At 40.0% G+C, this 16,796-nt stretch overlaps 1 protein-coding gene across 6 annotated transcripts in view; it reads right to left on the bottom strand.

Moving 5' to 3' along the window:
* The window catches only part of SRPK2 (SRSF protein kinase 2), a 227,159-nt gene that overhangs the window by 47,111 nt on the left and 163,252 nt on the right, over positions 1–16,796 (bottom strand). For all 6 annotated transcript variants that reach the window (XM_070424611.1, XM_070424616.1, XM_070424612.1 and 3 more), the window contains one exon: positions 405–513. In XM_070424611.1, coding sequence (XP_070280712.1) covers positions 405–513 — 109 coding nt within the window. The remainder of the gene's footprint in view (positions 1–404; positions 514–16,796) is intronic.

A 16,796-nucleotide genomic window follows, 5' to 3' on the forward strand; every position in this document is an offset into this window, starting at 1 on the left:
CACACACACACACAAAATGCATATTTATATTGGGTTGCAATGGTGTTTCATGCTATAGGTCATAGCTTTAAAAAGGAATCAGAAACCACTGATTTGGAAGGTCTATATGTAAATGAGTTGTGGGGTATTTTGGTATGGATAAATTTTTGGAAAAAATATGATCCTGCTATAATTTCAATGAGTAAGCCTCAGATATAAAAGCAGAGGAAAGCTAATATTTTAAGATAACAGGAAAATGAACTTCAAACTGAGGGGGGAAATGTTTGGCTAGGGCAGGGCAGGCCTGCGCTAAGCACTTCACACTGCACAACAGAAGCAGCTGTGCCCCTCAGCCACAGCTTGTAATAAAATAAAGATGACGAATACGCCAGGAATCAAGATAACAAATGACAAAGAATACTTACTGCATATCCCAGCACAGCCAGACAGTAGAGAAGTGTCCCCATCCTAGCTTCCTAATAACATGATACCGGCCATTGAAAAGGTCTCCAATTTTCACTGGATGATAGCCACCTTTTATTTAAAAAAAGAATAATAATTTCAGAAAAATAGTAAAAGAATATCATCTCTTCCTTTGTCAGTTCTTGATACCATTAAAGAAAGCTGTAAATAATAAAATCAGATTAAAATATGTTTAATAGTGTAATATTTTTCAAGAATTTTCATCAAAAGAAAAGTGTCCTTTGCCTTTCTACTAAGTTATTTAGAAAGACAATAAATCACCCAGCACTTCATAACACTTACTTAAGGTTTTGTATTTAAGTCTAGGTGTAAATAATATGCACACTAGCTCCTGACATTTCCAAACAACCTTATAAGTTAAACACCAATCTTGTTAGGTCAGTACAATATAACTCACCAAAATAAAGGCTGGGTATCCTGCATAATTCTGCATACACTAACAAGGAGTCCTATATATTAAAAGCCTAATATGCTAAGTGTCCGGTCATTCGTTCAACCAATCAAAGCGTAATATGCTAATAATATGCTAAGGCCGCTCAACCACTTGCTATGATGTGCACTGACCACCAGGAGACAGTCGACTGGTCACTATGATGTGAACTGACCACCAGGGGGCAGATGCTCCAACCGAATGGTTAGCTTACTGCTGGCGTCCGGCTGATCGGGACACACCCTGGAACCCTCCCACGCAACCCCAACCTCCGCGCCCGCCCCCCCCCCCCCCCCCCCCCCGGCCAACCTCCCGCATCCCTTCCCAGCCTCGACTGTGCACTAGAGGCCCAGTGCACAAATTCATGCACCAGTGGGGTCCCTTGGCCTGGCCTGCACTCTCTCGCAATCCGGGACCCTTCAGGAAATGTCAAAGAGCCGGCTTCGGCGTAGACCAGGCTGAGGGACCCCACTGGTGCAATTCACTCTCCAACATAGCTTGCTCCTTTCGCCCTTCTTCCTCCAACTTCAAACTCCTGCCTTGGAAATAGGTTAGAGAGGGAGGGATGCTGTACCATGTTAAGGTAGACTTTTGGGGAGGGAAGGGTCCTTCACAGACATCTGGCATAAAAAGACCTTCACTTTGCATTTGTAAGTAAAATAAGGAGGCTACAAAGTAGCATGTATAATATAGCATTTTTGTGAAACAAACAAAAAAAAAGTCTAGGAGGAGGATGTTAGCAACAAACAGCTTGACACAAAATTGTTTTCACTCTTTTCATCTATATTTTATTCTCTGTATCTTTTTCAATATTTTTCTGAAACAAACATAATACTTTTCTATTTTATACTCTCTTAGCATTTACCACTTCTTTATTGAAAGATGCTATTTTCCCTTTTTAAATTTGTTTTCCTTTTTTTAAATCTGCAAAATTCTTATAAATCACTAAGACAGAGAAGTACAGAGAACAGACTGACAGCTATCAGAGGACAGTGGATGAAAACGGTGAAGGGATTATGGAAAAACCCCCACAAACTAACAAAAAGAGACAAAACAACAACTCATACACATAGACCACAGTATGGTGGGAAGAGGGGTGGGGATGGAGGGGGATAGAAGAGTGTAAAGGGGGGATAAATGGTTACAAAAGGAAACAACTTTGGATGGTGAACACACAATACAATATACAGATTATGTACTATAGAATTGTACACCCGAAACCTATAATTTTATTAACCAATGTCACCCCTATAAATTCAATAACAAATTTTAAAAAGAAGACATAGATGGTTTGTGCCTACTTTTGAGCAGCTCAAAGCAGGTGTAGAAAGTACCTAACCAATTCTTTTAATCCATCTGTAACTTTCACAGGGCTAGGAGTAATACTTCAAGAAACACTATGAATATAAATACTTAAATTGTGTTGAATTAATGAAGCAAAAATTTGAGTAGACACATTTTCTTACTCTCATACCACTGTACTTGCTTTCCTTGGATTTTAATATCGAAGTCTGTAACAATATTTTGGGTAAAAAATATGAACTAAAAGATAGTAAATTATAAATGAAAATAGGAAATTATTTAATGGAAGGGTGGGTGTTAACAAAACACACTGTGGTAATCATTTTGCAATATACACACATGTTAAGTCATTAAGCTATTACACCTTAAACTTGCACAATGTTGTATGTCAATTATCCTATACTAGAGGCCCAGTGAATGAAAATTCATGCACTGGAGGGGGGTCCCTCAGCCCAGCCTGCCCCCTCTCACAGTCCAGGAGCCCTCAGAGGTGGGAGGTGACCAGGCAATCAGGGGAAGGTGACGCCCCATCACACCTCTGCTGCTGCCCCTGCCGGCAGCGCAATCCTCGGCCGGCCCTGGTTACCTGAGCCTCGAGCAGCCCTGGGTGGCTGGGGGGGCTGAGGGGACTGGGCACCGCCATCTTTGAGGGCATGGCAGTCAATTAGCATATTCCTTCCTTATTGGCTTGGGTGCCACCATCTTTGAGGGTGTGATAGTCAATTAGCATATTCCCTCCTTATTGGCTGTGGGCGCCGCCATCTTTGCAGCCTGCTGCTCAGTCGTTAGGTCGTCCCCTCACTAACCTCCCTGCCGGCTTGGTTGCCCCACGCAGCCTGTTCGGTCATCCGTTTGGTTGTGATGGTCACTTAGGCTTTTATATATATAGATAATAAAAGCATAATATGCTAAGTGTTCGACCAGTCTCTATGACGTGCACTGACCACTAGGGGGCATACGCTCCGACCGGTAGGTTAGCTTGCTGCTGGGGTCTGGCTGATTGGGACTGGGCAAGAGTGCCAGACACTCCTCGGCCGGCCGGCCCCCAATACCCCAATTGGCCCCGATCGCCAACCAGGCCAAGGGACCCCACCCGTGCATGAATTTGTGCACTGGGCCTCTAGTATCTCAATAAAACTGAAAGAAAAAATGGCTTGCCTCCTTAGAAGGTTAAACTAAAATTAAAATAGGCTTTGAATTTACAGGTTTTAAACCATTAAAATTAATACTAAGAGGGAAGAAAAGTAAACTATCATTTTCAAGTATGAATTAGGAGCACTCTCTTAGGCACTTTATTCTCAAAACCAAGTTCAATGAAACTAAAATAGCCCTGGCCGCGGCTTGCTTGCTTGGAGCATCATCCCATACACCAAAAGGTTACGGTTCAATTTCCAGGCAGGGCGTGTGGGGAAGGCAACCAATAGTTTTCCTCTCTCACATCAATGTTTTCTCTCCCCATCTCTCTCCATTCCTCTCTCTAAAAATCAATAAAAACATATGTCAGGTGAAGATTGAAAAAAATAATAATGAAATGAACTAAAATATGTTGCAGGTATTCCACAGGGGAAGCAGAGGAGGGGAAAGGAAGAAAGGAGAAGTTCTGTTTGGGAAATGAGAAAGAACTTAAGCAAAGCAAATTTCTTGACCAAAGTGGTTCTCAGAGCCACTTAACACACAGTGGGAGCCTCTGAGAGGAGAGCGGGCTGCCAATTCCAGACATATCTGCTAATGAACCCATTTCTCCAAAGAACTAGTAACATTTCATAGCACAAAGTACGTAGGAAATAATACCTACTTCCTTCTTTTATTTTATTTTCACCCAAGGATATGTCTTTCATTGAGAGAGAGAGAGAGAGAGAGAGAGAGAGAGAGAGAGAGAGAGATCGGCTGCCTCCCATATATGCCCTAACTGGGCATTGAACCCAAAACCTGGGTATGTGTCTTGACTGGCAATTGAACCCACAACCCTTTGGTGCAAGGAATGACACACTAATGAGCTACACTGGCCAGTGCAGACGGTGTTATTTCTACACTGATGCAGTAGACACAATCTCAGAGACAGTAAGCAATAGTTTAGGGCTGGAAAATGGCTGACTCCTAAGTCCATGGCATGTTCACCGGGAAGAAATGCACCAGCCCTGGCCAAGTGGCTCAGTTAGTGCAAGTCGTCCCATTTACCAAATGCAGGTCCCATCCCTGGTCGGTGCACGTACAGGAGGCAGCCAACCAATGTATCAATGTTTCTTTCTTCCTTGGGTGAGGATAAAAAAATAAAAGAAAGAAATGCACTACATATTTAACAACTGGAGGACTGTTTACCAGTCTTAGTCCACAAGGAACACTTGATAGCTTAATTAAAAGTCGTTTAATACTTAACTGCAAAGTATTGCTAACATTACAGTCTAAATTTAAAAACAAATTTTTAAATTTCTTTATTGAAAGGATTACATATGTGTCCTTATCCCCCCATTGCCCCCACGCCCCCCACTCATGAGTGAAAACAATTTAATTAGACATAAAGAAAAGAAACTTCTATCACTATTGTATGTTTCAGATTTGAATTCTCAAACAGCCACAGTGTGTAGAGGTGAACAAAAATAGAAGAGCACTCTTTTCAATGCAATCACACAAATGCTCCTTTTCTCAATGGGACTTTGAAAGTTGAACAAAAGAAATTACTTAGTCCAGTTATCTCAGAAGCCCACAAGATAGCTAAGAATATTGTGCCTAAAAATAGGACAACTAAACAAGAGAAACATAAAATTTTTTAAATACAAATATAAAAACAATTCAAAGTGCTAAATACATATCCTTTTATTTTGAAAACTTGACACACAAATTTATATTTTATAATTTTTATATTCAAACTCACACATCGCAACAGAAAACAAGTCTCCTCTGACCATTTTTCAATCTCTTTTCACAGAATGGGAACGAACACTCATGCTACCAGGGCAGACCACACAAGTACCCAACACCCCAGAAATCTGAGAAAACAGACACTCCAGTCACGCTCAGAAAATTCTCCAATCCCCTGAGATTAGCAAACAATGTACATCAGAATGACTATTAGCAGTGGACACCCCCTGGCCCACCACAGTGTCCAGCACATAAGGAACCTTGAGAACAGTCACAGACGAGACAAAGACCCCCTCCTCTCCTTCCTGCGGGACCAGAGGGCAGTACAGGACACAGGACAACCACAGTGCTGGCCCGGACCTGCTCAGGGCATCAGGCAGAGCTCCAGAAAGCATCACACGCCCTGCCTGGAAATGGAAGAATACGACGACTTAGGATTTGAGTTGATGTTTTATTACCTATAAGTTTTCCTTTTATTCTTAAAAAATAAAAATTAGATTACATTACAAACAAAAGAGAACAAGAATGGACTGTTGTTAAGTAATCATTAAGCTCACTGCCCTGGCTTCTTTTCCAACTCCTAGTCCTCCAGCACACCCAAGAAAACTGTAAAGTTCTACCTATACTATTTTCTTATTTTAATTTCAGAGAGGAAGGGAGAGGGAGAGAGAGAGAAACATAATGATGAGAGAGAATCATTGATCAGCTTCCTCCTGCATGCCCCCTACTGGGGATGAAGCCCTCAACTCAGGCATAAGCCCTCAACTCAGGCATACGCCCTGACTGGGAATTGAACTGGCAACCTTTTGGTGCATGGACCAACACCCAAGCAACTAAGCAACACTGGGCAGGGACTCCCAAACATTTACTGGGGGGTTGAGGGGGGTAGAAACCTTCTTCCTGAAAACTAAAGAGGAGGAAATACTCCATACTCGTGCTATGAAGTCGGCATTACTATTTACTCCAAAGCCTGGCAAAGACATTTTAAGAAAGCTATAGACCAATTTTCCACATGATGTAGATACTAAAACTCTAGACAAAATTTCATCAAATCTAATTTAAACAACATATAAAAGGGATAAAATTTTATGATCAAGTGAGGTCTATTCCAGGAATGAAACTACTTCTATTTAACATTGTACTTAAAAGTTCTGGGCAGTATAATTAGGCAAAAAAAATAAATATAATCCAGACTGGAAAGGAAGAAATAAAACTATCTTTATTCACAGACAACAGGACTGTCTACAAGGGAAAGCTGAAGAAATCTGCAAAAGAAAAAAACAAAACAAAACAAAAAAAACCACCTAAACTAATAAGTAAGTAAAGTCAGGTAACAAAATATTAGCTCAAGATATAAAAACCAATTGTATTTCTACATACCAGCAATAAACAGTGGGAAATTGAAATCTTAAAAATACATCATTTATAATAACATACAAAATATGAAATACTTAGGGATAAATCTGACCAAAAATATGAGAATCACCTGAACAATGAAAACTTGCAAAACACTGCTAAAGGAAATTAAAGAAAGCCTAAATAAATGGAGTTCATGGGTTAGAAATCTCAATATTGTTCAGATGCCAACTCTCCCCGAACTGACTTTTAGATTCATTTTATTTTCAGTCTAAACTCCAACAGGGTTTGTTGTAGAAAGTGACAACTAATTTGAATGCTCATATAAAAATATAAAGCACTAATTTCATTAAAAGGTGCAAAGGCAGTTAAATTGGAAAAGAACAGACTTTTGAACAAATGGAACTGAACCAAGTGGGCATACCTATGGGGAGGTGAGAGAGGGGGCAGGGAGGAGAGAGGTGGCTCAGTTTATTGGAGCAAAGGTTCTGGGTTAATTTCCCTGTCAGGGCACATGCCTAGGTTGCAGGCTCAATCCTAGCCCTAGTCGGTCAGAGCATGTGTGGGAGGCAACAGATCTATATTTCTTTCTCACATTGATCTCTCTTTCTCCCCTTTCCCTTCCACTCTCTCTAAAAAATCAATGAACATGTTCTCAGGTGAAGGTTAAAAAAAAAGAAGAAAATAGCTAAAGTATTGCCTAAGTTGAAAATGGTTTGACTATCAATGATTCATAAGAACCTATTGTAACTGGCCTTTGAAAGGGCGAGGGCTATGCCCTCCATCTTGCCTGTATCCTCCATGTTGGGGCCACGTGCGGCCTTCTTCCCGGAAGCCCAGGCCCCTGCTGGCCACGCCCGGGATTTTAAACTAACCGATGACAATCAAGGGAAGTGCGCGCCATAGATATGACCACATCCTGTGTAACAAGACCCGGCTTGCGCCTGGCCAATCGGCAGAGCACAGTCCTTTCTCCTCCCCTTACTCCAACCCCCCCCCCATATAACCGGTCTCTGGGCGGGGTTCGCGCTCTTGGCCACTTCGCTAGCCGATGTGTCGGTGAGTCTGGTGGATGGAGAGCTCAAGCTAGCTTGAAATACAGATTCTTATGCTTTTGCATCGGATTGGCTGGCTCCCTGATGTGGTTTCTTGGGAATCTTGAAATCTGGGCATAACAGCCTTCATAAACAAAATTTTACAACCAGTCTTCAGTAACCATAATTTAGGTTACAAAACAAATATGAGGATATGTTGTAGATTTAAAATTTTATCATATATACTTCCTAAAATTTGACAGCCATATCTCGAGTTGTGAAAAATGTTTGTAGATCAAATAAAATGTTGAAATCTAAGAATACACTATTCTCATTATTAGTAATTTAAAGTGCAATTTAAATCACACACACCCCAGTAGAAACATTAACAATACTAAAGACAAAAAAAGAAGCAGGGAAAAAAGCCCTACAATCCACTGAAAAAAAATTAGCAATAATGAATCCTCAGACACAACTATTAAACTCTAGAGGACTGAAGCTTGGGGGCAGGGGGGGGTGGGGGCGGGGGTTTTAAAAGCAGTCAGTCAGAAAAATTGTCATTGAAAATTCTTACATGTAAATTAATCTCTACTTCATCTAATGTTCCTGTAACACTAATGAGTAAGAGAGAGCTCTAGGGGAAAAACCAGAGCAAAGGGGAAATGCTCCAAAACACAGGAATCCCATTATCTAGAATCTAACGAGGTAACAACAAAAATCACTTGAACATAAGATAAATATCATGTATGCAAAAAACAACTTTTGCAGGAGGGCTACAGAGATTTAAGTTCAATTCATAGATTGAGAAAGTTTGCATATTTGAAATGTTAATAAAGGCCAACAGATAATTTCAAGCTTTTGCCAACTGTCAATTACTTATACAGATTTGTACTTAAATTCAGGAATGCTGATTTAAATCGTAGCATTGGCATTTACTAGCTATGAGACATTGAGCAAATTACTTTATTTATTTCTCTGGGTACTTGTCCCTACCTCACTCAGAACCATACCTGGACACATATTAAAAGTGCCCTCATAAGTGTTTACTCTTCTTCTGTCATTACCCAGCCCACTGTGATTAAAGGGTCAGCAGGCAAGGGTTGAGAGTACTGGCTATTCCTATTTAAAATAGTAAAACTGTCCCAAAGTGTAATCTAATTAATAAGGATAGCCCAATTAACAAAAGGTTTTTGATATTCCAGATACGATAATGATTTATAGTTAGTTGTCAAATATCAATGAAGAGAAAGAAATTAACTTGTCTTTATCAATGATTTAGCCAAACATTAAAATAAGAGAATCAAGACTTTTCAACATTCAAATTTAATGTCACTTCCCAAGACATACAGAGACTTGTGATAAAGACTGGCTTCTCTCTTGGGTGCTCTCTCTGATCAGCCAGCTGCCTTGCTGTGAGCAGTCTGCCCTATGGAGAGGCCCTGTGGCAAGGAGCTGACGGGTCAAGTGAACAGCAGTGAGGGATGGAACCCACAACCACCAGTATGAGCAGGAAGGCAGATGCTTCGGATCCAGTCAGGCCTTCAGATGACTGCAGCCCAAGCTGACAGCTGGACTGTAACCTCAGGAGAGAACCTGACCCAGAACCCACCATACTTCTGCAAATCTTTTAAACAGAGACATCGCTGGCCTTTGTTACAAATGATTTTTCAAAGGTTTCTAAGGTGAATCACCTTGGAAAATAGACATACTATATATCCTCTAGAGAAGAGAAGAGGCTGGTCTGCTGTCCAGTATAATAAACATCTCCCTGGTGAATAAAGGTGGGCAGGTTTGGCTCATAAAGGATTGGGATTTCCTATGTTTAGAGTTCCTTAGCTACAGTACAAACCCACGGTGAGCAAAGCACCCACCTGGGCCTGCCTCCACATGGCTCTTGTTGGATTTGGAGGGCAAGGGAAACCAGTATGAACATGAAGCCCAGGCTGCTTGTGGTGCTGTGAGTAATCAAGTCCTTTGTCTTTGATCCAGGAGTCTCCCGTCTAAGCACCCACGAAACTGTGGCCAACTAACTTATTGGCTTGCAAGAAGGTTAAAAATCTCAGAAAAGTCTTGGTTTGTGATGAATTTATCTTTGGCATCAGGAAAATACAGTCTTGTTTAGAGTGGTTGGTTTGTTTTCATCTTATGAAAACTCTGAGTCTTAAAATCACTGCATTTCCTTCCTTGCTTTGATGACTAAGAAACCCAGAGGCAAATTTGCAACACTCCCAATTTATACATATCTTTATGACTAAATCTGTATGTATTAACCTTAATCTGATTTTACTTAATTATTTCTCTATATATTTTCCTCATCTATTTGTTTATTGTATTCTATATATTTATTTGTAAAATGTCTCAAGTATGTAAAGTGTTAGGATACAAATAACAGTACTAATCCCTCACAATAAACAAGCTCAAACAAGGCTCCCTCTTGGAAAGCATTTCCTCATTTTCCTGGCTGAGAAGGAGCCTCCCTCCTTGCCCATGCTTCTCTTACGCACTTCCATAATGCCTCCTTATGTTCTGTTACACAACACCATACAATGTATTTTAATTATTCATATTCTCATTTGTCTTTCCCAGGAGATTATAAACACTTCGAGAAAAGGGACAGTATTCCTAGCATATAGTACCTGAATCGCAACAAATACACAAGAAAGCACAAGAACATGACACAAGAAAGACAGAAATGAATGTGAGGTAGGTGGTTCTCTACTCCGTGGTAGGATGTGAGGGAGAAGTGGGAAAGGCTTTACTTGTGTAAAATGTGGGCTAAAATTAATTTAAGTTAACTCTAACAGAAAAACAGAGAAAAAAACAAAAGAGATAATATGAGGAAAATTATAATAATGAGAAGGCATGTTTACAGTAAAATATAGAGTTCTGTTTGATGCTAAGAAAGAAAACAACAACAGTAGCACATTGGGATCTAACTGTGAGGAGCCTGGAGAGTTTCATGTTTAGACTTTCACTGTGAATTGTGAAAAAGTTTTAACAATACAGTATATCCTTAAGACAATTTCCCTTAATTTATCATGACTAGATGGGAAAAAAGTGAACTAATAATCTAAATGCAACCCAAGTAATCCTACATAATAAAAGGGTAATATGCAAATGGACCCTAACAGCAGAACGACCAGGAACGACCAGTCACTATTGACGCACACTGACCATCAGGAGGCAAACGCTCAATGCAGGAACTGCCCCCTGGTGATCAGTGCGCTCTCACAGGGTGAGCTCCACACAGCCATAACCTGGGTTGACGGCTGCAGCTGCGTGTGCAGTGGCAGTGGTGGGAGCCTCTCCCTCCTCCTCAGCAGCAGTCAGACATCCCCGGAGGGGTCCCGGATTGCGAGAGGGTGCAGGCCGGGCTGAGGGACCCCCAAGTGCACAAATTTTCGTGCACCGGGCCTTTAGTATCATATAAAAACACTGCTAAGGGAATTGCACAGTAGAACAATTATACTTTTATTATACTGCAAAATTAAAATGTGTGGTACGTAAGGCAAGCTGGTAAGAAGAGGAATATTTATAAAATACTGAACACAGCAATCATGGGATCCACAAACATTTAGGAGATTAAAGTACACTGATAGCTCCATACATTTACAAAGTTGGAATCTGATTCTAAACAAAAATCAAATAAAAATAAAGGAATTCTTCTGCCTTATAATCAATAATCCAGGTTTCTTCTCATTTTAGTACTATAATTTTATAGCTACAGCAAAATTTTTCTAAAATATACAGATGTTGACATTCCTACTTTTCTAGAAGATTCCCTCAAGACTGACTGAGCCCACAGTGGAAATGCAAGTCACACTACTCTCTGGGGCAAGCCAGAATCTAAAAGCCTAATTTCTATATTTTAGAATAAGCCTGAATCATTTCTCAATCTAGTGAGAATGCTTGAGAACACAGTGGTTTAAAAGCATCTAGGGTGGAGGGGGGGTGAGGGGGGATGTGCAGCGAAGTCCTTAAAATGCATAGAGGTTAACATCAGATCCGAAGGGGCTAGTGGCTGTTTTCAGGAGACCAAGTCTCGATGTACTTCACTCTGTAACCTGGGCCACAAGTTTTCTCATACATACACCAACAACTAAAAGTCCAATTTCACTGAAATTATTTTGAACATACTAATACCATATAAATCTCAGAATTCACAACTAAAAGAGATAATGGACCCATTTTGTATCCATTACCAACACTTTCCATTGTTTTTTAAATACACAGTGCCATTTTGCTCCTTCAGTATATCTTTGGTAGAAGAATCTAGACCATTGCTCCATTAAAATACGTTGTTATAAAAATTTTACCTTTAAACTGAAAAAATGCAGTCTATCGAAACTATACACAAATTGTTTAAAGTCCATCTGGTTGTCTAATTAATATTCCTACTTAATAGTATGTTGTAAAATAAATATTCCAGAGATTTAATTTTGTCTATTAATGAAATCAGTCCTTTTTTAAAAATCATTACCTAAGGATATATTTTTGTTGATCTGAGAGAGAGAAACATTAATTGAGAGGTTGCTCCATATATGCACCCCAACCGGGGATCGAACCCACAATCTGGGTCTGTGCCTCAACTGGGAACCGAATCTGAGACCCTTCTGTGTATAGGATGATGCTCCAACCAACTGAGCTACACCGACCAGGGCTAAAATCAGTCTTTATATCAGTGCCTCTGCATTGATTTTAATTGTATGAACTTTTTTTTTTTTTTTAACAGATTTCTCAGTGGGCCCATGAGAAAAATATTCCTCAGGGCTTCATATATATAACAGTTAGTTATACATATCAATGGTCGCCAACCTTTCGGACCTCATGGACCACCAGTGGTCCACAGACCATCAGTTGGAGACCGCTGACATATATGACCTTTAGAAATGAAGGTCAGTTTGAATGAATACAAACATTGACTCAGCTTTAAAGCTGGGGATGGTGAAACAAGGAAGGGCTTAGGACAGAAGATGCAACAGGAGAGAGCCTAGGCGGGCTGCCTTGGCTCCCTGAGAAATAGTCACAGTGACAGAAGTGAGCCAAAGTGGGGCTGCCTTTAGCGCACAGGAAAGTCAGAGAAAAGGGAGCCTTGGAGACAGGTTCAGGGGTAAGCCCAGACAAGCTGCTGCTGCCCATTGCTCCTCTGGTTGCAAGTCTCGTGGGGACCCTTGGAGTTTAGGAGATGCCTGTGGGGGAAGAAGAGGGGGAAGGGAAAGGCACAGGTGTGCTCTAGGAGGGAGAACATGCTCTTCTTTTTTGTTTTAAGCCTTCTACTTGCTTTGTGAGCAAGGGAAGAGTAAATAGACATCTAAGATCCTAAATGGGGGTTCTCTCCATAGTAAACATGAGCTTCAGTATATGAACTTGGACAGTGTTCATTTGTATTCAAAGATTTGGGATATATATAGATTTCAGAGAGGAAGGGAAAGGGAGAGAGAGAGAGCAACATCAATGAGAAGTAATCATTGATCTGCTGCCTCCTGCATGCCCCCTACTGGGTATCAAGCCCTCAACCAGGGCAAGTACCCTTGACAGGAATCGAACACGGGACCCTTCAGTCCACAGGCCAGTGCTCTATCCACTGAGCCAAACCAGCTAGGACTGGGACTCATTTCCTGATTCTTACATATTCTGGATACGTAAAAGTACAATATATTAAATTATAAACTTGGGAAACAATTGATCTTAGAATGAGAAAGTCTTAGTTGGATACATGGAAAATTCAGAAGTCAGAAGACACTTGAAAAATACTGAGATCTCTTTTACAACTAAAAAAAAATTTCTCTTAGTAACTAAAGTAAAAGAACTCTGAAAGAAGTTCACTGACTACTTACAACCAAAGGCCATAATTATACACACTCAGACATAAAAATATAACTGAAAGATTAACTTATTTCAAGAAGTCAAGACCTGTTGTTATTTTAGGCTCCCTTGGGATCAAGAGGGTACAGGGGTGTGTATCACAGCACATAGCAATGTCTTATCCAACCACACAATTACAGGCACGTTCCCAGGTATGTTACATCTTCTGTAAAAATGAAAAATAATACCACTGTCAATAATCCAATTCTCAATTACTCTAAAGAAATTAAAAAAATGGTAAAAGAACACAGGTCTTAGAGAGAAATGACTACAAATGCAGTAAGTAAAGGTCTCCTACATATATATATATGGAAATTAAAACTGACTTTTGAGCCTCATTCTAAAGCCCCACCTAGTTTTACAATCCAAGAGTAATTATAGCTTTCCAGTTTAATCATCATCAGAAAGTGTAAGTCATGTACTAACTTGTGCATAATCCTATGTTAGGCACCCAACAAAGCAATTTAGATATAGCTAGTGAACTTTGGTCTTAGGGCTTACATAATCTATGCCAGCCAAGAAGAGTATTACAGGTAATTACTTTTAATAGGAAAAGCAGTGACATAATTATACAAAAAATTAAACATACCTAAATATACTTGGAGTCTGCAACATCTTTCTATTAATTTCTTGTGACATTCTTCTGACAGACTGTATTCTCCAAAGAAGGCTGCAACTGTTGTATCTTCCAAACCACTTGCTTTCCTAGAAGCCTGAACTTCTACTACTGAAAAATGGACTGCACTCATCCTTGTAGATGTGATGGGCTTCTGCTGTGCCTCGAACCAGCCGGATGTAGTGGAAGCGACTGATTTCTGAGACTAGGTTGTCAAAGGCAACAAAGCTTCCACTTTGGGGCGCTGACTCTGAGGACGCCATGCAGTAAAGAAGCCCAGCCGTAAGGAGGGCCTGCAGTTGGCAGTCCTACTCTTCTAGCCCTTCTAACCCAGGACCAGACATGTGCGTGAGCTTTCAGATCATGCTAGTCCCCAGATACTGAGTCACCTCAAGCCTTTGAGAGGTCTCAGTGGAGGCCCCAGATATCATGAGGCATAGGTAAACCATACAAACTTTGCCCTTTCTAAATGCCTGATCCATAAAATCATAAGCAAAATGAAAAGTTGGCTTAACGCTTCTAAGTTTTGGGATAATTCATTATGCAACAATAACCAGAACAATCCTTATTTTACTTACCACAACATCTATGCAAAATCTCCTCCATCATTCTCTAAAAAAGATGTGATCTCAATTTTTTCAAGACTAGCCCACTATCTCCAAAACCGACTCATTTAATTCCTTCCTTGCAAGTCCTTCAAACTCTCATCAGATTTCTTCTCTTCTGCCTAGAAATAAGCTCAGGTATCCTGCCCTAACATCAACTCTCCCTTGTCCATCTCTGACTCCCCTCAAGCTACAGTTTTCATTCCATTGCTAAATTTTACCAAAGAATCGATTATGCTTTCTCAAGTACACCTTGATATTCGCACGACTGGACCCAACTGATGGGTCATTAGGAACCCTCCCCATACATAGGTTCACTGGCCCTTTCTCAGCCTTTACCCATCTCAAACTATGCCAACAAGGAAACAGTGGCACTTAGCATTCACAGTATTAAGATTAGTAACAAATTAGGAGCAGTACAGCTTTCCCAGGTACTGAGAGTTGAGGAAAACTCTCTCTCATGGAACCTCATAAGTAAAACAACATGTGTTATCATGAACCACAACCTCAGCAATAAGAGCATGTGAGTCTGTATGTATGTGCATGTGTGTGTATGCACATACACACATACCACCAACAGCAACTCCCAAAAAGATATGTAAAAGGCCAATAAGCATTTTAAAAGTTACTCAACATCAACAATCATTTGGGAAATCAAAACCACAATGAGATATCACTAGGATGGCTAAAATAAAAGAGAGTAAGTGTTGGTAAGGAGTGTGAGAAACTGCAACTCTCACATATAGATAATGGAATATACAATGATGTGGCTGCTTTGGGAAAACATTTCCTCCGGAAGTTAAACATGGAGTTACAATACAACCCAACAATTCCATTCCTGGGTGTAACATCAAAGAAAAATGAAAACAGGCCCACTCAAAAACTCATATACAAATGTTCGTAAGTAGCACATTCATAATAGCCAAAAGTGGAAACAACCCAAATGCACATTATTTGATAAATAGATAAATAAAATAAAATGTGATATATCCACCCATAGCAATTTACTTAGTATAAAAAGGTTTCAATACTAATACATGGTGCAAGACGGGACAATATGAAAATGTGGTAAGAACTCACCCACAAAAGACTTCATATTGTATGATTCTAGCTATATAAAATGTCCAGCATAAGCAAATCCATAGAGACAGAAAGTATGTTGGTGTTTGCCAGGGACTGGGATGAGGGAGAAATGGGGAGTGACTGCTAATGAACATGTGCTGTTGTTGTTGTTGTTGTTTCTGAGAGAGTTAATAAAAATACTCTGTGGTAGTAGTTGCACAATTCTGTGAATATACTAAAAACCAGTAAGCTGTACATTTTAAAGGGTTGAATTTCACATAATCAATTAAAAAAAAACTGTATGAGGGGGGAAAATATCAAGTTTTCAATTATTGCTTCCTAGTCAATATAAATGGACCCCATTCCCCCACCCCAGGCCAGGTTTTAAAAAAAACAACACAGACTCTTAATAAAATCTGAAACTTCTTTATTACAGCACAGGGAATATAGTCAATAATGTTCGAGTAAGTACATATGATGTCAGATGGGTGTGAGATTGATTGGGATGATCACTAAAGTTATATAGTGTCTAGTCACTGGAGTGTGCACCTGAAACTAACACAGTAATGTATGTCAACTGCAACTGAAAGATAAAAATGATTTAAAAATGAAAACAATCAAACAAAAAACACAGATTGCAGGGAAAAGTGGAGAAGGGAGAAGGGCGGTGGGGTGGCTGGAGGGACTGTGTCCCTGACTGCTAGGTCTGTTTCTTTCAACTTGTTCTTTCTCCTCTTGTATTCCATTAAATTTCTCAAAGGCTGGTCACTGAACAGCCTCTCTGCATCTCTTTTATTCACTTAATACCCACCCCTTACCTACGATTTGTTTCCTATCATATCTGCAATACTTGTGTATGGTTCAGGAAGAGTCCACAAGACCCCACTTCTGACAGAACTGCAATACTTAAAAATTTTAGATGAACAAATAAAATAGCGTGGAACATATCCTCTGTTTTTATGCTATACAATGTTGTATTAAATATGTAAAGTTTCAAACATAAGCCTTTAAATGCAAAATGCTAGTAACCAAGTTGGTACTAAGTGAGGATGAGTATTTTTATGATTTATTGACCTACCATATAGGTTACATGAATCCCAAACTAACTCAGCCTCTGATGAGGTTGGAGTCCCAAAAAGGAGGTTAACCTCTGCTCAGCCAGGCAGATGGTCCAGGATGCACACATGGTTCAGACTTGGGCATTC

The sequence above is a fragment of the Myotis yumanensis genome, unplaced genomic scaffold (assembly GCF_028538775.1).
Source record: "Myotis yumanensis isolate MYYU_CA2020_CCGP unplaced genomic scaffold, mMyoYum1.0.hap1 SCAF_9, whole genome shotgun sequence".
NCBI lineage: Eukaryota > Metazoa > Chordata > Mammalia > Chiroptera > Vespertilionidae > Myotis > Myotis yumanensis.